Below are 22867 nucleotides of genomic sequence, written 5' to 3'. Positions count from 1 at the left end.
CCATCGAGATAAACGTTTAATTAATGTTCTTCCGAGACTGGCTCGGATAATTAGCCTACAATGAAAACTAAGACATGTAAGATAGTTTCCGCTGAAGAAAAATACTTTGGTGGTTGGACTTAGGTCTAGTTAGATATTTTATAGGGGTTTTGAGCACTTGTTACATCAATGTAAAAACATATGTTGTCATCATTTATTGATCATATACTTAGATAATATTCGTGGGTTTCTTGGATTGTCTGTATATTTATTCATTAACTGCAGTAAAAAGCAAATATTTACAGTGGGTTTTTTTTTAATCTCCCAATATGTAAAGTGCACGATTTTAGGAAGTACAATCTGGAAGGCTATGTTGAAATTCACCCCCATGGGCAAAACACATTCTGTCATTGTTACTGTTATATTCAAATATCAGACAAGTTTTTCCAGATAATAAACCTTAGTTCAGAACATTGAAATGCATAGTGAAAAAGAACATCACAACAAAGAGACATATGTTGTCACGCTATTCAGTGGCAATACAACTTCAAGTAAATCGACCCATCTTTATGTTTTTATCTAGTACCCAGGTGCAAAAGGAGGTGGATTTAGGTACTCATATGGTAATTCTATATCTGCAAAGTTGGGAATACCGTCAGATGACCGACATTCAGATAACTCCTGATATTCATTTTCTGCCTGTTGTTTAGGGTTCATTGTGCTGTCCAAAGCAGGAAGAGGCGGATCCTCCTGACGCGCATCTTTTGGGAGCTCCTCATACATGTGATCTTCAGAGTGCTTCTTTTTAAGCTTTTTCTTAATTTGCGCCAGGCTCAAGACCACAGGTTTCAAATGTGGTTGGTTTTTCTGTTGGGTACGGCCTTCAACGGATGAGCTGGCTGCGATTTGATGTCTGTCAGGGCTTACCGACGTCAAACCTTGCGATCTGTCGGCCTCCGCGGTTGCTTGCGGGCGATTAGGCAAGCACATTCTGGGCGGTAACTGTGGTGGCGTGTCAAGAGTTGTGGAAGTAAATACTGTTCTAGGCTTTGGAACAGGCTTTGTTGGCTGATCCTGAAAAAAAAAAAAGTAGGCCTATTTTTAGCCATTAGCCTGTTAGTTGAACATAAATGTGAAAATGCACTATCCAAACATAAATGGGTTATAATTCATGAATGCTGAAATACAGACACTTAGAAGATTATTGCTGAATAATATAATAATTGCTGATTATTGCACTTCAAAAAAATGAAAATGTAAAAATAAATATAGAATTAAAGTGTACTCTAAAGCAACTGTACTATACCAAACTATTTTATTTCATACAAAATATATATTTTACAAAATAATTTGGACTAAAATTCAAAGCCATATGTTTAACCAACTGTTCCAAATTTGAAGTTAGTATCACAAAAAATTGAGGTTCCTAGGTTTGAGGTTCCTGTCACAAATAAATACATTTCTGTCACAATATCACTTCTATCACAAAACAGTCAACAAATATGGAACCTTGTGTCTCAGAACTTTCCTACGATGTGTTTTGTCGAGATTAGAAAAACATTTGATCTTAAAGAAGAACAGTAAATTTTGTAATATGAAATAAAACATAAAGGTTTTAAAGTACCGTTTCCATGGTAACAATTTCCAATTTGAAAACATATTTTACAGGTTGAATTTTGAGGGTTTAAAGGGATGGCACCATGAGCTAGAGCCAAACCCTTTTTCCCCTTGGTCGAACATCATTAAAGTTAGAGCTTATATAGAGATATCAGCCGAATGGCTTAGTGCAAACGCTAATGGATCCGAAGGTTGTATCTCGTAAATTACCCCGCCAATAATGCCCTTAATGGTACCAAACTTCTACAGTAGTACAAATAGATTCTGTACTCATTGAAAAGTTTGTAAGTACATCAGGAGTTTATTTAAAAAACACTTGCCTGATGGCTATGCTACCGCTGACCCGGACGTCGAGGTCACTTCAGTGATTTGGGAAAAGCCCATAAAAGTCCGAAAAAATCACCCGGTGTTGCGGATTTTTTTTTTTGTATATCCCAAAAAAGTATAATTTTTTCCGAAGTGTTGACAACTTAGTGTTAACTAATAATTGTTGCAAACTGGTACTATCCACACAAAAAAAAATGTGCATTCCTGGAACTGGGCGTCGTTACACTACATCCTTATGCATCGCTTTCTGTCAGGACTTTTACGGGCTTTTCCCAAATCACGGAAGTGACCTCGACGTCCTGGTTAGCGCTAGCATAAGCCATCAGGCAAGTATTATTTAAATAAACTCCTGATGTAGTTACAAGCTTTCCAATGCCTCGTTTTATAAGTACAGAACCTATTTGTACTACTGTAGAAGTTTGGTACCATTCCGGGCATTATTAGTGGGGTAATTTACGAGATACAACCTTCGGATCCATTAGCGCCTGCACTTAGCCATTCGGCTGATATCTCTAAATAAGCTCTAACTTTAATAATGTTTGACCAAGGGAAAAAAAGCTTCTGGGGAGGGGGTGTTTGGCTCGAGGTCATGGTGCAAAGGACCCTAGGTTAAAATTACTCCGAACCATCCCTTTAAGTCTAATTTATGATGATTACTAATATATGTGAAAAGAAAAAAAAGGCAAACAAATGCTAGCAGGACAACCTGTTCCATTAAGGGCTATTTCACGCAAAAATTAAAATGATCCTGTGTATATGACTTTCTTCTTTCAGCCAAACACAATCTAAGGTTTTTTTTAAGCCCAAAAAAGCACATCCATCCATCATAAAAGTAATCGCACGGCTCCAGGGGGCTAATAAAGGCCTTCTGAAGTGAAGCCATGTGTTTTTGTAAGAATAGCTACTTTATAATAATAACGGTCACTCTTCTGCTGGAACTAGACTCACGTACAGCCATTACCAGAAGCTAGTGATTATAGTTTATAAAGTTATAAATATGGATATCTTTTTTACAAAAACCACATCGCTTCACTTAAGAAGGCCTTTATTAACCCCCTGGAGTCACTTTCATGATGGATGGATGTGCTTTTTTTTAGCTATAGATACCATTCATTATAAAGCTTGGAATAGCCAGAATATTTTGTGTATTGTGTTTGACTGAAAGAAGAAAGTCATATACACCTAGGATGGCTTGAGCGTGAGTAAATTATGGGATAATTTTGTATAACATTTTTGGGTGAACTAAGCCTTAAATTCACAATTATTATAAATCATCAAATATTGTCATTTTAACCTCAATGACATTATATAATGTACACTATTTTGATGTTGTATTACCGTGCTCTGTAGATTCATGGTGGTCAATTCCGTCTCCAAGCTCGGATACAGTCTCGCAGAAGGACTCGATGAAGGTAGCGCAGGCAAATCCGCTTGGAGCGCCGAAGTCGCGTTGTGTTCTGAGATATCTGAATGAGGCGTATGTGCTTGTGTTGGAGAAGTTACCCATTGAACCTTTCCAGTGTTCTTTCGAGAAACAAACAACTCAGCGTAGTTATTTTTGCCACCCTGCACACAAATGAATCATGTTGAAACAAAGATTACAATTATTGTTGACGATGGAAATAAACATTGTCTCCTTGCTCTGTCATGTTGTTGATTGGGTAAACAGCAATTTTATACTATTTAACACTGAAAAAGTGTGCAAAAAGTGGGTTCATGTTGCCAGCTCTAACTAGATTGGTTGATCTTGATTGGATGACGGTCCATAACGTGTTTGTGGTGTAACAGACAACATTGCACGTGTAACTCTATACCTGTTCACATGCCACGGTCAGCAGTTCGTTGAAGGGTAAAATGGGGCTTCTGCGGTGGAAGGCCACCAAGTCGTGGAGGGATTGATAGTGTGTAGTTTCTCCCACTATAATAAATTGGTTATCTGGCAAGACGTCAATCATGAAGTGTCTGCAGCGATCTTCAGCTCTAGGAGAAAGATATTTATAGATGACCTTTAGCGAATACATGTTTGATTGGAACTCATTTGTGTACAGTAATGATGCGAGTCAAACTTCCTTATTGTGAGGATCCATAACTGACAACAATGGACACATTGACACAGACTTACCGATAAGATAATGTATAACCCACTCTGCTCTCGCTAACACGAATGAGGAAGTAACCAGGAGGCTTGCACTTCAGCTCATCCTCCGCAGCCCTACAAAACAAAACAATTGTATCTGACTGGTTAAACCACAACCTGATTTTCTGCTATTTGACATCTTCATGTTCATGATAACACACAGTCTGAGCATTCAAGCACATATTACACCGCCTGTCTGCTTATTTTTGTGACATAATACAGTGTTCAGTCCATTACTTCCTGGATATTATGCCGTGGAACCATTCTGGAACAATTCCATTCTTCAGAATGCTGCTGCGCTGAAATTCGGTGAACCAGGCGAACGCTGCATCACTGCTGTCGCACGGTAAAGGCACAGCCATGACATCCAGTGTCCTAAAGGAACAAATCATTTGATGGAAAAATGTACAATTTAGGTCAATGACACTAACTTTTCTGCTTAAAAATACATTAAAGTACAATTCATTCAGACAATGACTTGAATGACCACTTCTATGATGAACATGTTTTCAGTAGCTGAATTAAAATCATTTACAATATTTCTTTAAATATAGTTGAACTGTCCAGAGAGTTTTAGAATAAAGAAAAAAGTGTGAACAAAAGGCTGAAATTTTAAATTATAATATTAATAATATTCCTGACGGATTAACTGTTAAAGTAAATTCAATTAAATATGAACACATCATGCACTTACAGGAAGTTATGAATATTTGGCTTGTCCACACAATATCCATTAGCAGAATAATATTTTTCGTCGTGATGAATGACTCACAAACTCGTTATTACTGACAATTAAATTACCAAACTTGTTTAATGTGGATTTTACACCAAAAAAAGTATGTTCAATTTCTCTTAGCGCACTTATTTGCATATATTTCAATAGGCTATTACAGTATAACATATAGACTATTTGACATGAAAGGTGTCGAATAGGCTATATGTTATTCAAAATGGCAGTATGTCACTATTAAAAACAATAATACATAGGTAAAATGTAATGTTTTCATTACACACTCACCTGCCGAGGCACACGTACAGTGACGGCAGTCGACGTGACCTCACCTGTTTAAAAACTGTTGTGTGGGGTGTGGTTTAAAAACAAAGTAGGCTACAGCCGACACAATTTCAGACCATTAACTATATGAAATATCTACACCTCTGTACTTTAAGTCATCAGTCGGTCTCTTGTGAAATAATATAAATAGTTTACAAACGAGTAATTTTGATTTGTGTTCACTGTATGACTTTATATCATGAATATTAATTACGCTGTTTAACTTCCTGGACCGACACCCTAATTAATATTCATGAAGCCGCACGTACCATCTAGCAAATCTGGTAGGCCTGCTCGATAAACGTCATATAACGTCATTAATATTCATTAGACAAGACTTCCAGTTACCTTTGACTCAGCGAATCTGGTAGACACTCGACAAACGTCACATAACGTAATTAATATGCATGAGTAAAGCTGTTGTGGGATTCGAACACTGTAAAACATTATTGTTGGTTTAACCTGGTTGCCTTAAAATGTTAAGTTAATTTAAATAAAAAAAGGAGATTGGTTTAATCAACAGAAACTCAAAATATTATGTTATCTGAACCACATAAATTATCTAAGTTGTTTAGACAAAAGAAAAAAAATGGTCATGAAGCATGTAAATAATTTTTTACAGTGCAGATTCACGTTATGAACAGTCTGGACGATACAAATGTCAAACTTGTTCTTAGTTTTGTGTCTGGTGATATACTGATAGTCATTTACTGAAAGTGTCACTTTTGTGTGAGACTGAGATGTTTCTCACAAAAAAAAAAAATACAAGGCATAATTTATAACTTCTGTAAAATCCATAAAATGATCAATTATTCATCTAATTGGACTATTCTGGAAAATAATCAAACGTCTACCCCACAAACAGACTTTTTATAAAAATTTATTACACAGAAAATGGAAAAGAAGCATTTGAAGCATTTTGAAATAGTCATTTGACAGGAAAAAAAAGCGACAACGCATTCACAAAAATGTCTAGGGAAGAGCTAATATTTCTTTGGTCTTTGTTTGGTCCCATTTAGTGGTGGTTCCACAAAAATACCCAGGCACTTTGACATTGGCTACATGGTAAACACCATCGTTATCAATGGAGTAATGTACTGCAGTGCATCCTGTGGCCAGTAGGTGGAGCGCATGATGTACTTATGAGAAACTCTGCATTGAAAACGCCCTCGTCAACAACCTGCATACATTTACATTAATATAAAAACTTAAAGTGAATTTCTGCTGAGCACATTATTCACTTTTCATGTGGTATGTCATAAGGTAAATAACGTTGTTTCAGTGGGGGAATTAGCACCTCAGGTTGTTTGGCTAACTTCTGAAAGCAGTGATGTCGAGCCATCTTGGATAATAGCGAAAAAAGAAATACCTCAGACCAAAATTTAAATTATAATTTTTTCTGTGAGAAAATAGGGCTCAATAGCTAGCAAGTTGGAATTAAGGAGAGTTGTGGAATGTTGTAAAAATGGACGTCGCTCTCTCATCGTCTCTCTTATAAGCTGTTCAGCTCCTGAAGTGTCTGATCCAGCACTTGGTGCATTCCGAGGTTTTCTTCTTTTGCAGTAGATAATTTTTCTGTAAGCAAAAAGAAAAAAGAAATTAGTCAGATGCTGTGACTGTTTAATAAGCATATACTATATGGAAATACAGTTTAGTGCCCTAGTTGTGTGGTCTTCACTGTAAAAAAATAAGTTGCTGCCTTAGATTTTTAAGTAGCCTACAATCAACTTGGATGATTAAGTCATTTCAACTTAAATTACATTAAACTGAAAATTGTTGAATCTTGTATAACTTATAAAAAATGTTGAAAATTGCCTAACTTATTTTGATGTTAAAGCAATGTAAAACATGTTGTCATATCTTATTTATCTTATAATTGTGTTTACAGTGTCATGGTTCATCTACAACCACAGTGTTATAAGAAAAAATATCCCCATTTAATTTGCTTGCACTTGGTCAGTGTATCAGTAATATTAATTACAATTGCATTTATGTGTATGATTAAAGAAGAATCTTTCAACTGTGAATATTAGTATTGTATTAAATATTTTTTAAATATTATATAAATACAGGCACAAGCATAAAATCAGACAAAACTGAAATGTAACCTCACCTTTGTGGACATCAGAATATAAGAGAGAAGAGTATAGAAAACTGAAGAATATTTAATATATTCTAATATATATAATTTAACACATTTTATCATATTCAATACATTTCATAAAATGTATAATATTTTATATAGGTTGCACAGAAAATATTATATTACATATTTTACATACATTTTCTTCTAAGTTGAATTTAATTTTCTTCTAAACTGCATTATAAGATCTGAGGTGAGAATTATCGAGCATATTTTGTGTAAAATTCCCAAATTTACCAAAAGTTCTGACACTTTTTGACTAAATGAATTTCAATGATCCAGTCATTCATGATTAATGGATAATCTCTTTTTTTTAATCATACATTTACAATCAAGTAAAATGTTAATTTACAATCAAGTAAAATATTTCATCTAAGTCTAAAAAACGAATATTAAAATTCCCTGATATTACCAGGAACTCAGTGAACTTAGGAACTCTAACCAATCTTTATAATGAAACATTATCAATGACAACAGAAGATTGACAGTATGAAATGAAACAAGGGTGTTTTATTGAGACTAGCGAAGACACGCTGAAGAAAATGAAGCAAGCACACATGAAGAAAGTGGCAAGAAATTTGAGAAAGCAGAGCGGGACAGAGATGGATCTACAGGGAGGTCATGTCATTGAGAGCATGGTCCAGCTCCTCAGAGATGGCTTTATACTTCAGCTTCTGAGCATAGAGTTCATCTGTAGATCGGCAGGAAAAGCAGGAAAGCGAAGGATGAGAAGCAGCAATGGACAGAAACCAAATGAAAAAGAGAAAGACAAGAAGTTAATGGAAGACTAAACATGAAACTTACAGAGGTCATGTTCTACCAGTAACAATCTAGAAGCGAATCGTGTTCTGTAAAATGACTGTACAAATTTCCATCCGGCCCAAAGAAGATATGCTCCCTATTAGCCTACTTTTCCTATTCATATATACTTTTATTAAGCAAATGCAGAGTTCAGTCTCGTAAAGAGCTGACCGGCGCTGTGTAGGGAACAGACATACTTCATTTCTCTTGGGACAGAAGGAAAACCAGGCTTGTTTAAAGGGGTGGTTGATTGCGATTTCACTTTTTTTATTTTAAATAGTGTGTAATGTTGCTGTTGGTGCATGAACAGTATCTGCAAAGTTGCTGTGCTGAAAGTTCAACATAAGCAGAGATATCGTCTTTTAAAAATCAGGAAGTTTAATGCCTACAAAAACGACTTGAATGGGACTACAACGAGATACTTCCCGGGTTTTATACGTAGCTAACCCATCCATTTACATCAACCCTCCCTCCGGAATATGGAAAAAAAAAGGGGCGTGGTCATATTTCTGCGGCTTCGTGGAAGAGGACGAATTATAGCAGAGCTGTAGCCATGCCGTCGAAAGTGTGTTATTTTCACCCAGCTGTCATGTCTTCTGTGTTCGGGCTTCCTACGGACGCTGTAGTTCGTCAACAATGTTAAAAAATTCTGTTTGATTATGTTCCTGAAAATTACAATCGTAATTTAGCTCTCTGTGCTGCGCATTTTACGGAAGACAGCTTCCAGAATCTCCACGAATTCAATGCCGGATTAAACAAGAAACTGTGACTAAAACATGAAGCAGTTCCAACTTTAAACCCACAGGCAGCCGTTGTTGGGCCACAACCTGTAATTAAGACTTAATAATTTTAAATGTAATGTATAATTTCAGACGTAATGTTTTAGTTTTATCAAGGACGTAAACAAATGCCAGCGCTGGCTTTAGCTAACGTTACTTAGTTATGCTATTTTGTGTGTCTATGACAAACGCGTGCAAACATTTTTAACCTGAATTTGTAATTATGTACTAACTTTGTAAATGTATTTTCCATGTATACTTTATGACGTAATTTTTCGATTTGATCAAGAACGTAAACCAATGCCAACGCGGTTTGTTTATAGTAGCCAGTTCGATGCTGCTATTTATAAGACAAACGTGTATAAAGGTCAAAAAATTATATGCAATCGCAACAGCAAACTTCAGCTGCGGTATTACTCAGTCATTTATTCTGTTATATTAAATGTTAATCGGGAGAAAACCGTATCTCAAAAGCTAACAAGCAGTGGCATTTTCAAGTAACAGCGTATCGAAATTATTATATAATAATATAGAATAGAATAATAATTTTACAAAAAAATGTACCATTCAGAAACGTTTTGTAACAGCCGTGTTTGGGGAGGTTCTGCTTGACTCTCGTGATTGCCGCTTTCTGGGTCTGACTCTGGCTCAAACTGACACGGGCGTATTGACACCATTATTTACATTTGACCGGAGCACATGCAACTTTCGCCCGTAAAGGTGATGGGCGTGAAGTTTCCGGACAACGTGCACTACGCTGTTTAGCCAATTACAACACACCGGCCCAACTAACCAATCTGAGCCCATGCCTGTTTCTGAGGGAGTGGTTTCATTGAATCAGGAAGTCAACCGGTCGTTCAAATGACAGAGGAGAAATCAGATTACAATAAAGGTGAAATTTATGAAAAATAAGGCAAAAAAAACAACAAAAAAGACTTAGACATGTTATATTGCACCCCATAAACACAATCATGCAAAGAAAAAAAGCAGTGAACCACCCCTTTAAACCAATTCTATATACTGAGTCAGTCGAATATATCATCTTCCAGGGAAGGGTTCAAGCGTTTGAAACGTGAGCCTGCTGGAACTGACAAAATGGCTCTAAAACAATATGGTGTTGTGTGTTATTGTATTATTAAAATATTTTATGGCCGTTATATAGACAGGGAGGATGACCCGCCATGTGACCTGTAAAACCCCATCCACTCAGGACTTTTCAATGTGTCGTGCTTCGCCACTGGTCATTTCTGAAGGTAAAAAGTTCATTGAGCCACTTCCTTACCTTCACTGATGTTTTCATAAGAACAGTTTAGTCTATTGAAGCTTGCCAAGTCAAACTATAGTCAAAAAGTACCTTTTTTGAAAAGCTATATCATAGGTTACTAAGAAAAAATTCATAAGTATATTAAATCTATTTAAGAAGAAAATGATATTTTAAATGATTTTCAGTATTAAAGTCTTTCTATTAGGATGACAGCATAAAAGTCGAAGACAAAAATGTTTTTTGTGCACTATGAATTGAATGATGATTCATGAATCAGCAAATTAGTTTGAACCAGTTCATTTAATCAGAACAAAGCAATTTGCTAAAATAAACCAACCAAATCTAGTTTTTGAACCAGTTCGTTCCATCAGAACGAAGCAATTCTCTAAAATGAACCACCCAAACCAATCAAATCTGGTTTGTGTCATCTGAATGAAGTGACCCACTAAACTGAACTCTCCAAACGAATCAAATCTAGTTTGAACCAGTTCATTTTTTCCCAAACGAAGCAATTCACTAAAACAGACCATTCAAAACTAGTTGATTCTGACTAAATGAAACGATTTGCTCAAACGAACCGTCTGAATCACCCAATTCACTTAAATGAATCAACCGATTCACTTAAATGAATCAACCGATTCACTTAAATGAATCAACCGATTCACTTAAATGAATCAACCGATTCACTTAAATGAATCAACCGATTCATTTAAATTAATCAACCGATTCACTTAAATGAATCAACTTTCCCGGCTTTTTGTCCTGCTATACACCGCTAATTATTGGAGAAACGATTAATTATTGAACAAATGACTAGTCTAACCGGTTCACTAAATCATCTTTAACAATGTTTTTTCCATGCTAACCTCTGCACTTACCTTGGAGAAAATATCGAATTACTGCAAAAGCAACAGTGTTTTGAAAACAGCTACTGTGAATATTTTAGAACAAGTTCACTAAAATGAACCATTTGAATCAAGTGATTCACTACAACAAACCACAGATTCACTCAAATGAATCAACTTTGTCATTCTACATGGCTACTACAGTAGTTAGGTCATCGCTCAATTCTGGTAGAGCTACAGTGTTTTGAAAACAGCTACACGCTCTTCTGGAAAATAAAGTTAAGTTAGCAGAATCTCTATGTTCAGCTCAAGAGTTGAACTTTTGGCTCCACAGAAAACTGAGTTAACAGACAGATTAAACCAATAGAACCAATAAATGTGTTCATACCTTCCAGGTCATCGATAGACTTCTCCAGTTTGGTCACTGACCTCTCGGCAAACTCAGCACGGGTCTCAGCCTGATAAACACAAAAAGGAAGTTGAAGGAATGAGAAAGGGCAGCTTATCTTTGACCTTGTCTTATTTGTTGACTTCTTTACCTCCTTCAGCTTGTCACTAAGAACTTTGATTTCCTCTTCATACTTGTCTTCTTTTTCTGAGTACTGAAACATGCAAACAAAGACAGATACAGCAAATCCATTTCACTTTCCGTCAACAGTTTCAGTTTCAAAGCGATTATCTGGCTCTGAAGTTGAGTGATGATTATTATAGAGGTCTGAAATTGTGATATTAACAGAATAAAGAGAGATGTTGACTTACTTTCTCTGCCTGAGCCTCTAGGGATTTAAGGTTGTTGGTAACGTTTTTCAATTCCTCCTCCAAATCACTAGCTTTGCTGGAGGTATTTGAGCAGAAAACAATGTTTTAACTGGTCAAGCAACAAATAGTCTATTTAAAGCGTGAGAATAGGTAGACGATACCATTCAGCGACTTCGGCTCTCTCCTCGGCTCGCTCCAGCTCGCCCTCGAGAATCACCAGTTTACGGGCCACCTGTAGCAAAGATGGCGTTCAAACGAAGAGCTTCAAATGTCAAACATCTGGAAGTGGTGTTCCTCTAGGCGCTTGTACCTCACCTCTTCGTATTTGCGGTCGGCCTCCTCTGCGATGTGTTTGGCCTCTTTCAGCTGCATCTCCTGGATCTCCATCTTCTCTTCGTCCTTCATGGCGCGGTTCTCGATTACCTTCATGCCTCTGGAGGTGAAACAAGCGGTGAGCGAAACATCATTGATGACCTCTTCAGTTAGTGTAGATCAACTAAATTGGCTAACGCGAGATCTTTATTTCATAATCAAAATGGTCCTGAAATCTGGAAATGAGAATTGACAAATAAATTTCCACCACCTTTCCAGTCGTGTGCGATTAATGAATAAGAAATTTTGATCTAGACAGATTTGCTAATGAATATTCAAAACTATTTGTCAACTGGTTTGACCAATTCATGGAATCTTCAACATAAGGGTGATTTCCAAGCATTGAATTTATGAAAATTCATGGAAAATCATCTTAATTTCCTGTTTGCTCAAGCTTAATATGAATATCATTGGTTCTTAATATAGGGCCCTATCATTTCCACGATCATGGAATCGTGGACGGAATCGCGGAATTGGCAAATTAACGTGGAATCTAGTGTTAACGCGGAATTTCGAGGAATTTCACATATTTGGAATGAAATTCTGTTTTTGTGTGGGAGAAGAACGTATGTCTGGGGAAAATGCAGAAAATACAGGAAGCAAGTCTGGGTGACACAACCCCTCCCGTTATTTCAGCTCCCCCTCCAAAACAATGAAAGCATGGTGAAGAAAAAACGGAATTTGGGAAAAAATAAAACGGATTTTATAGGGCCCTATTACAGTGTAAAAAAAAAGTTGCTTTTTAAGTACAAGTAAACTTGGATGTTTAAGTCATTTCAACTTAACATTTTGACATTTACATTAAACTGACTTTAAAATTAGAAAAATGCTTATTTTGAGGAGTTAAAGCAATGTAAAAACATGTTGTCATAACTTATTGATCATATGTTTTACAGTGTATGTATTTATATATTAACGTATTTATGTCTGCTTTATAGGTAAAATCCTCTCCAACCACAATCTCTCTTGAAAATGAATTCCGTACAATTTTGTGGATTGTTTTCCAACGAGAAAAAGGTGATTGGTCCACAGAAGCCAAGTAGTTTTCACCCAAAGCACAGCAATTCATTCCTTCCACCGTTATTCATAAATTAATGGTTTCCATTGACCTCTCGCTCTCGTCTGCTGCTTTCTCCGCCTCTTCCAGTTTCTGCAGTGCAGTTCCCAGCCTCTCCTGAGCCCGATCCAGTTCCTCCTCCACCAGCTGAATTCTGCGGTTCAGGCCCGCCACATCACCCTCAGCCTGTCAAAGAAAAGGTCAAAGGTTACATATATACAATTATATACCGACTTTAAATGTAGCAGTGATGTACATTTATGATATAAAATAACGCTCTGATGTGGGTTTTTTCAGGTCTTTGGGGATTCTCCCAATGATGCAATGTCATTTTCATCAGTTTTTGCTCAAAGCACAATCAACTGCAAAAGAAAAAACATTTGTATGCCCTTTACGACCACCACCTCCCGTTGTGATTCAAACAAAGATTGGCCTCATAATGAGCACAATGGTGCCTCTGTGACATTTTTCAGTTTTAAAGAGACCTCACAGCCAAACCGACCCACTTACTGCACTGATAATTGCAACTATAATTATGACAAATATCACAGTGGCTCTCGCACTGCAGACGCTTCAACTGAGCAAGCGCATAGGAAAATCTCGCTGCCAGGAAACTGTATCTGCGTTTAAACTTTAAGAGGCATCGCGGAAAAGTCAAAGAGAGCAAATCGTCCATTTTCAAATCACATCTTTGTTTTGAGTAAGAGCGGCAGGTATTTATGGATTTCTACTGCTTCCTATGGCGGATCATTTGGCGCTTGAATAGTAGTAAACAGATCATGGCTGATGTACCTCACTACATACAAGCTTTAAGCTTTTTTTGTAGCTGGTTTGCTACTGGATGCATAAAAAGATCTTTATCAAACACAAAAATGTAATAGCTCATAGTATAGGCCTTTGACTCCAAACCAACTGTTTTTTTCCTCATAATTGCAAATTATATTCGCATAATGCCAACTTTACTCATAATGGTGACTTTATAACTTGTCCAAATCAACTGTCATATCTTTATATCTCACAATGTGACTTAAAGGGATAGTTCACACAAAAATGTAAATGTTGCCATCATTTACTCACCCATAAAGTTGTTTCTTTCTTCTGCTGAACATTAAAGATGATATTTTGAAAAATGTTTGTAACTAAAACACTTGACTTCCATAGAATTAATTTTTTCATACTATGGAAGTCAATGGGGCCCATCAACTGTCTGGTAACCAACATTCTTCAAAATATCATCTTTTCTGTTTAACAGAAGAAAGAAATTCATACAAATTTGGAAGGTGAGGGTGAGTAAATGACAGAATTTTAATTTTTGGGTTGAACTATACCTTTAATAACTTGTTCAACTCAGACAGCAACATAGTGTCTGCCTGGATCCGGCCCACATCTGGTACGTGTGGATTCCACGACTTTAGTTTATATCTGAAAATATAACTTTATATCTCACAAATTCAAGAATTAAAGTCATAATTACGACATATAGTGTTTGATTTCAAGCTATGTTTCTTGCAATTGTGACTTTTATCTCAAAACTGCGACTTTACATCTCAGAATACGACTTTCTATTTTGCAATGTGTGAGTTTGTATCTTGCAATACGACTATATCTCACAAAACGCCAATGAATACGCTATTCAAGATTGACATCGTTAAAGAAGGGGTCAAATGAACATTTATTCACACACATTTCACCAACTCATCACGGGAGTAGGAAGTTAACCCCCTTTCGAATAAAAGGGAGCCAGAGAGGGGAGGAGAAAAATGCACAGGAAATGGACACACTCCACATCCTCTCCCCTCCCAACATGCTCATTCGGTTCAGGGTCAGGATACTCCCTCATGAGCCATGCCCTTTCCTTAGTCACTGCGCTCCCTGGTTGCTTTAGCCATATATGGTAAAACAAGCTCTGGAGAATGCAAGTGGTGAAGTGCCAAAAAAGTTTTAAAGGCTGAAGAATAGCACACAAAAAAAATAAAGCCATATGTTATCGAGAAGCGTCTGGACGCAGCCTTGAACATTTTATCGCGTACAAGACAAACCCAAACGCGCATATGTGTGATATGAGACGGCGACATTCCCAGATCTATGGATTCCCAGGCCTATTTGCACCACAATACACTCAGATCTTGTTAGAGACGCAGTGACGTCCATGTCCAATTATACGTTTAGGGTTGAACTGTGGGGGAATCACCTGGGACTTCTGCTGTCGACTTCCTGACGCACATTACTATCGTTCGTGACATTGAGCAAACACTTAAGACGAAGACTATCAATGTAATGACCTTTTTATGGGCCGATATTATGAAAATAAGGCCTATCAGATGAAAACCAACAGTGGAAATGAAGTACAGGCTCCTTTTCAGTCAATACAAGTTAATATTCTAATGTGGCTTACTGGTAGAACAGTCAAAGAGAGAGTTGGAGATGCAAAATTATTAGTTATTTCTAAACTAATGCAAAGAAAAGCAGAAGACTGTAGGAGAATTGTGAAGTAAGCAACCACTTGTGTAACTAAACTTTGTAAAGATATGCAAAAAAGGTCTTGATATCACTTTCAACACCATGGGAACCTGTCGATGCAAATTTGAGGAGCATTTCTTTATCTTCCTTTATTTATTTACTAATTTCCTAATGGTCTTTGTACAGGCTTCACATATGTTCGTAGTCATGTTCTTGACTTCTAACCCCACTGTGAATTATGCCGTACATAAATTATGACCATCATGGAGAGGTCAATGGTCACGTCATGACCAAGTCCAGCAGCATTCTGTCACACTAAGAGTGGGAAAACTCCCACTTATGAAAGTAAAGTCAGCAACATTTGTGTCTGACTCAAAGCAAAACCCTAAAAGAGAAAGAAGGGAGTTGATTTCGAGGAATGATGGGACCATGGACCTCCCTAACATTTCTCCATTAATAGTAAAAGGCAACAGATCCTAGACAAAGACACACTATTGATCTACAAACACTAAGAACAGGACTTTCTTAAGCAGTGCCAGCTTCCTGCATATCTGCATGGTCATTTGAGTATGAAGAAGGACCGCAGGAAACTCCTATGTGGAACAAGAGAGAACATCCTGACTCAGTTCCTTTGGGAGCTCAGGATGGGACATCCGTTGGGTCGTTCTTGAATGCAACAAAATCAAATTTTTTAACTTCTAAGAAAGATCCACAAACAATTATTCATCGGTTGCGCAAAAACAGGAGTTCAAATGAGAAGAAACAGACTGTAGGTTTCTGGACGAATTCCTTGCAACAGCTTGACAATTAAGGGCTTCACAAGGGATGACTCAGAAAATTGTATGAAATGGAGCATCTAAATCCTCCAAGGACTGTGGGGGAGGGGGGCTTCCTTAAGCATCTTGGTATCAAAATGTCCTCACGTACAACATTTTGCCATGTTCTTCATCTAAATTAACTAAAAAATAAAAATACTATTTAATATGACCCCATTACACCAACATATTAGGTAGAAATCACTCCTATTACTGCAATAGTTTTACTTTGTTTTACTGTCCTGTTGCATTTGGTTTTATGGCTGAATACATTCGATTATACCAAAGAAAGTCCATTTTAAGAGTCAGATTAGGATATAAGACATATCTCATTAACAGACAGACAGACAGACAGACAGACAGACAGACTGACAGACAGACAGACAGACAGACAGACAGACAGACAGACAGACAGACAGACAGACAGACAGACAGACAGACAGACAGACAGATAGATAGATAGATAGATAGATAGATAGATAGATAGATAGATAGATAGATAGATAGATAGATGTAAAACATACTGTTGGTTTTACAAAAGCTTTGTTTTAAAACGTGGTTTCCTTAAAGTTCATTGAAATAGTTAATTGAAAATGTAATATAGCCTAAATTATATACTAAAAATAAATTACATAAATTATCTAAATTGATTTGACAAAAGATGTGACAAAAAAAAATTAAGTTAGAAAATACTAAGTAGGTAGCCTAAATAACGCAATTCTGTGAAAAATATATACTCAAATGTAGCAATTGTTAGTTAAAACAAATAAATTGTTTATGTAAATAAATTATGTAAAATTAAATGAATTAAGACGGAGTGGAAGTGTAATAAACCTGTATGAGAAAACAGTGAGGCCTAACAACTGCCCAAAGGAAGATTTTGGGGTCGGGCTGTCCCTTTGGACCAACGCCTTTCATTCCACAACCTCACGTCTGCATCCAGGTCTCACTGTTCACCTAAACATACAATTAGCCTTCAGCGGTGCCCGGGAGCTTTTTTGGAAGAGTTCACAGAGGTAACGCGTACAAGAATCCGGAGAGTGTAAAGACGGTATGTAAGAACAAAGAAATATAAAGATTTGTCTCACTTTCTCCCGGAGCTCGCGCTCATTGTCCAGCTCGCGCTGTAGAACCAAAGCTCGATCTTCTGCGTCATCCGCCTGCTGCTGCAAAGTCTGGATCTTTCTCTTTACTGCGTCCAAAGAAGTCACACCTGTCATTTTAGATACTTTATTATATTATATTTACAACTAGAAAACAAAACGAGCCGCGACTTTGGTCAGGAAAAATTAAACGATGTGCAAATACAACAACGACAAAAACTCAAAAAGCTATAAAAAAATAAATACTTCAAAATGTAAAAGCCTAAAAATATATATAATCCCGAATATAGGATTTAAAAAAATAACGGAATGGCGCTGTAAGTGGATGGCCAGTGTAAAGAGGAAGAAAAAAAAAGAGTGAAAACGACAAGAAATGTGCAATCCAAATTCTTCCCAGTCCGGATCAATACAAAACGGTTCAATGAACAAAAAAATGTCTTCGCAGGAGGTTACTTCTGTCTCATGGAGTCATTGGAATGTGAGAGAGTGTAAGGAGGCAGAACTTCTGCAGAAAAGTTTCAATGTAACTGTGGAAAAGTGAAGTCCCCGTGACGTCATAGTGGGCGGGGCAACCACTGGGTCACAATTCAGGCTCATTTTATGTTAATTACTTCTTTCTCTTGTCAAAATGTATTCAAAAACGTACTCTTAGAGCTTGTCGTTAATAGTCTTATTTTTATATATCTTGACAGTTTTTTGTTTATATTTTATATTTTAAATATTTTAATGACTTTATGCTACACTGTAAAAAAACAATTTTAAACAGAAATGTTACGTGCAAATATATTTTAAATTAACCACAATTTCTTAATTTCAGACGTTTCAAGACCGTTTTCACAGTAGATGATGGGTCAAATAAAAAATAAAATTGCAGTTTTCATGTTGTACACCTTTATTTTAGCTGTTCAGCTATCATTTTAATTAAGTTATATTATTGTAATATCTTATAAATAACTTTATATCATTTCTTGGGAGTTTTCTAAAACAGCCTTATTCAAGAAACACTAATTTTTAAGGTTTAGATTAGTTAGAAATAACACTTCCGCTATTGTAACAATGTATTTAGGTTGATTTAATCATATTTAAAAAAATATTTTTTATATTATTTATACGTTTTAGATTTTTACGTTACCTGACAAAAACATTTTTAACAGTATGTCCATTTCACGTCTTTTAAGGAAAAATATTTTGGGATATACACTGTGAACATGATAACAATATCAATGTTTTTGTTTCCATCTATTTAATTAGATTTTTTATTTTTTTATTTTCAAAACATTAAAATTTAAAATTCAAATTACGGTAGTTGAAAAGCGTAAAGCACTCTCACTGCAGGTTGTTGATTTCACCTACAAATTGAATGCTGCAATTGCACACAAGTTTTCGATTACAACCCCCGCAATTAAAACCTTAAATCTTGACGTTACACACCACTTCTTCTGTCACACACTTTCCTCAGAAGTGTGCTTTTGTTCTAAAGACGAGCCAGCGATCTGGGAGCATTGATTTCATTAGTCACAGGAGTGTGGCCCTCTGTGTTTGCTTTCGCTACATTCTTGGGATTCCTGAGCTTCTACTCTGCAACCGAAGTCCCAGTCTCCCCTGCTGTTCCCCCGACTTATCAGTTACAGGCCTCAAAAAAAATCCCTCACTCATTGGTGAACTTATCTTACCTACTTCTTTGGCGTTGTGAATGCAGATGTATAATTAGTTTACAGTTTCCTCTAATGCATGACATGTGGCTTGTCTGGAGCACATTTTCAGGGCAACTCTCCAAAGAACTCGAAAATGTGCTTGTATCCCCAGTTCCAGCCTCTTACAACATTCTACAGGAAATGAATCTTACTCTTTTGTACTGCATTTATTGAATAAAGTTTGATGTCACAGTGTGTCACCGACAACATGAAGAACATCTCTCTTCCGCAAATGGATTTACCCCCATGCCGGAATCATTAAGCATTCACAAACAACCGATTTGCCCCTCCTCGGCTTCCTTCTCAAACTATGCAGTCATTTCCTTTGAGGTCACATTGTGAGGAGTAACCTGAGCTTATCTGAGAGACGGACAGGATGGACCACTTCAGGGCCATGCAGGTGTGATTACGGCAATTTTCTCACTCGTCCTGAGGCCAAACACATATCTTACAGGTGGAAGGCACTGCACTTTGATTTATTTAAACTTAAAAGTAGCCAATTTGTGCATTTAAACCTTCAAATTATCTCTTTAATGAGCAATGTGTTCGCTTCAAGGCATTACAGAAGTACACCTGAGGAAAGAGGTATTTTAAAAGATTCTTGTGTAGACATGTTTTTTATTGAGGTAAAGCTTTTTATTGCCCTATAAATTCCCATTTGAATCACTTTTAAATGGTGCCGTGACCCTGAAATGGATTGGGTTGACAGTAAGTAAAAGCATCATAACAAAGCCTGAATGACTCGAGTTGTTTATCGTAGAGGACTCTGAGTCTGAATCTGTTTTATTGAACCCTATGCATCACTTACCTCAGCAGCTTTTGTCTCAGACAGTTCGAGTTTCTCCTGGGCGTCTTTCAGGGCCTCTGAGTACTTGTCCAGTTCATCTTCGGTTTGTTTGAGCTTTTTTTGCAAGCCAGCCAGCTCATCCTCCAGCTTTATGAGGGAGAGTGAGTAAACATAGCACAATTGAGCATCATTTGAGGGAATATCCCAAATGCCCATATAAAATCTTTCTGGTGTGGTCAGTGTTGTTACACATAACAAGTAACTTAAGTTACGTAATCCGATTACTTTTTTAAAGTAACGCATTACTTTTACATTTACAACTAAATATCTGAGTTACTTTTTCAAATAAGTAAAGATAAAAATATTTCTGGTATGGTCAGTGTTGGGGCAATGCGTTACAAGTAACTTAAGTTACGTAATCCGATTACTTTTTAAAAGTAATGAGTAAAGTAACGCAATACTTTAACATTTACAAAAAAATATCTGAGTTACTTTTTCAAATAAGTAAAGCAAGTTACATTGTTTACTCATTTATTGACCTCTACTGTTTCACTTTTGGTGAAATTTCACTTTCTGCGTCAGAGGGCCTTTAGAATAGAACTTTTATTTTTTCTGCTATTAAAAAACAAATAAGCAAGCCCAGTCAAAGTAACGTATAGACAATAGTTTTCATAAAAAGGAACTATACGTAATGCAGTTAGTTACTTTTTTAAGGGAGTAACAAAATATTGTAACGAGTTACTTTTAAAAGTAACTTTCTCCAACACTGGATATGGTAAACTTAACAATACTGTCAACCTCTATAATATTATCCCTCTATAATATTTTCAACTATTTTATCACAAAATAATGTGTACATTTTAAGAAATGAATAGATATCAAAAATGGATTTGGTCACACACATTATATCTTAGGCTTACTGTGGACAGCACAGCAGATAACTAATTTTAGTCTGAGGTAAGCTGTCATATGGTGAGATAAACACTCACAAACACTTTGCTATCTATGGCTATCAGTTTGGCTTGGTTCTTGTGTTAAAGAGAGGATCTGTTAATCTACTGGGATTCCAGACAGCCTGACCTCTCTTGTCCATTTATAACCTTAGGCGTTCTTAATGGTGGAAGACATACTGATGGATTGACTTATAGATAATATTATTTTACTAAGGAATCTGTCTATATCAAAGAGCAATATGTTTTCCAAGTGTGTACACTTAAAACAGACAAACCTATTGCTCAATCAAATATATTTTATATGCTATATAATATAATTCACAATCTTTTAGCCTACGGTTTATTAGAATATGCAAGCTTAATAAATGGCGTAAAAGTATTGTTCATTGTTAGGTCAGATTGTAACTGGTTATTTTATAGGATTCCTACATAATTGTGCAAAATAAGTAGCCAGTGCTGCGAAAGAACCCAGAATTGCACCTCAAATGCATACTTGGTTTTCAAGCATGAGGTCTTGGCAAACTTCTCCTTGATTACAATTGTCAAGTTTCAGCCTTGACAGATGAAAAGCCAGCACTTTTCTTAGGACCTTTTCATTTGAACATTTGAACCAATCCGGATTCCTACCTGCATTTGTTGATTCTTACCTGTTTGCATTTCTCCTCTGCAGCTTTCTGTTCGGTCTCGGCCTGCTCTGCCCGGTCGATGGCGTTCTCCTTGTCCAGTTTGAGCATCTGCATCTTCTTCTTGATGGCCTCCATGATTGCAGGTTGATCTAGTGTCTGGGTCGAATATGAAATTCGAGGGAGCTAAAAACGAAGTGCAGTTCTCGGTCCTTCAGCCGAAAGTGTGGTCAGACTAATGGATGCGAGGAGATTTAGGAGAGGAGAAGAATGCAGCTGATGCTGCCTGTAACCAAGAGCTGCCAGCAATGCTGGATCGCTCTACATAACCCAACCGAAGGCTAAAACACCCCCCCTCCCCTCACTCCCCCACCCGTCTCCCTATCTAACCACTTGTGAAAAGGAATGGCCTGGACCAAACAGTCAGACGCACTTCTCCTTATTTGGAGTGGTGCATATTGTTTGTTTTTTTTAAAGGACGAAGGGATGGAGAGGTGAGCAGATACTGTAGGCCCTGCATCCAGATTTAACCCCATTAGGGTTAAACCGAGCTAACAAAATACGTTCTAAGAGTGTTTTGCGAACATTCCCATTAAGTTCTGAAAACGTTATTTCTGAATGTTCTCTGAACATTTAAAACGTCACATTTTTTTATGTTTTAACACTCCATTTGATCATTTTGCAAACATTATGAGAACATCATGAAACAAGAAGTAACAAGTAAGTTTCTGAAAAAAATGTTCCATGAATGATTATACATAACGTGTGCTTTTTATGCTATCGTTTTGAGAACATCATTAAAAACCAGATAACTTTGAACGAACGTTCTATTTACGTTATTGAAGGAACGTTTGTTCATAACTTTTGACAGAACTTTGCCATGTTTGCTAAAGCTCTGAAGTTCTTGGAACATTAGTCATTCATCTAAATTGCCTTTACCAAGGCAAGTATCAATATTATAATTGCTAATATTTATGGTAATGCCCTTTTCAAAACCCCTACCACTAAGCAGATGCAAAATATACCTCAAATTGTCCAGTTTGTTGAGGAGAGGAGCTATTATTTTTCTTATTACGTGGCTCTCTGGAATCCTTGATTCTTATCGGTCAATCACAGCATTTGGAGGTCAGATATTCTTAATATTCACAGTCGTCCATGGCAACGCTTATTAAAACCACTCAACCAGAACAAAAACTGGAGATACTATCTTTTTTTTTTTTATGCAACTGGTGCCATATTGCATCTCATTTGCAGTTGTAGTCTGAAAAAAATCAGGACCTAACAATAAGCAATACTTT

The 22867-nt window shown here is 36.6% G+C and overlaps 2 protein-coding genes across 6 annotated transcripts; both read right to left on the bottom strand.

Moving 5' to 3' along the window:
- Positions 1-121: 121 nt before the first annotated feature.
- Positions 122-5335, bottom strand: hsh2d (hematopoietic SH2 domain containing). 2 transcript variants are annotated; one of them, XM_079593548.1, is made up of 6 exons: positions 5079-5335; positions 4298-4435; positions 4046-4135; positions 3738-3903; positions 3262-3489; positions 122-1053 (listed from the first exon to the last, which is right to left on the bottom strand). In XM_079593548.1, the coding sequence occupies exons 2-6, from the start codon at positions 4420-4422 to the stop codon at positions 559-561; spliced, it is 1104 nt and encodes a 367-aa protein (XP_079449674.1). In that variant the 5' UTR covers positions 4423-4435; positions 5079-5335; the 3' UTR covers positions 122-558. The 2 variants fall into 2 exon arrangements, with proteins under 2 accessions (XP_079449674.1, XP_079449673.1); XM_079593547.1 differs by lacking the exon at positions 5079-5335 and having other exon boundaries at positions 4298-4574.
- A 643-nt stretch (positions 5336-5978) lies between these two features.
- Positions 5979-21966, bottom strand: tpm4a (tropomyosin 4a). 4 transcript variants are annotated; one of them, XM_079593549.1, is made up of 9 exons: positions 21594-21966; positions 20015-20140; positions 13187-13320; positions 12021-12138; positions 11867-11937; positions 11706-11781; positions 11486-11548; positions 11335-11404; positions 5979-6689 (listed from the first exon to the last, which is right to left on the bottom strand). In XM_079593549.1, the coding sequence occupies exons 1-9, from the start codon at positions 21705-21707 to the stop codon at positions 6607-6609; spliced, it is 855 nt and encodes a 284-aa protein (XP_079449675.1). In that variant the 5' UTR covers positions 21708-21966; the 3' UTR covers positions 5979-6606. The 4 variants fall into 4 exon arrangements, with proteins under 4 accessions (XP_079449675.1, XP_079449676.1, XP_079449677.1 ...); XM_079593551.1 differs by lacking the exon at positions 5979-6689 and adding an exon at positions 7734-7948 and having other exon boundaries at positions 21594-21896; XM_079593550.1 differs by lacking the exons at positions 20015-20140; positions 21594-21966 and adding an exon at positions 17498-18060.
- Positions 21967-22867: the final 901 nt, after the last annotated feature.

This window comes from Phoxinus phoxinus (assembly GCF_949152265.1).
Source record: "Phoxinus phoxinus genome assembly, chromosome: 20".
In the NCBI taxonomy this organism is placed as follows: Eukaryota; Metazoa; Chordata; class Actinopteri; order Cypriniformes; family Leuciscidae; genus Phoxinus; species Phoxinus phoxinus.
The sequence above is the reverse complement of the archived record's forward strand: the minus strand, read 5'-3'. Positions and strand labels throughout refer to the sequence as shown.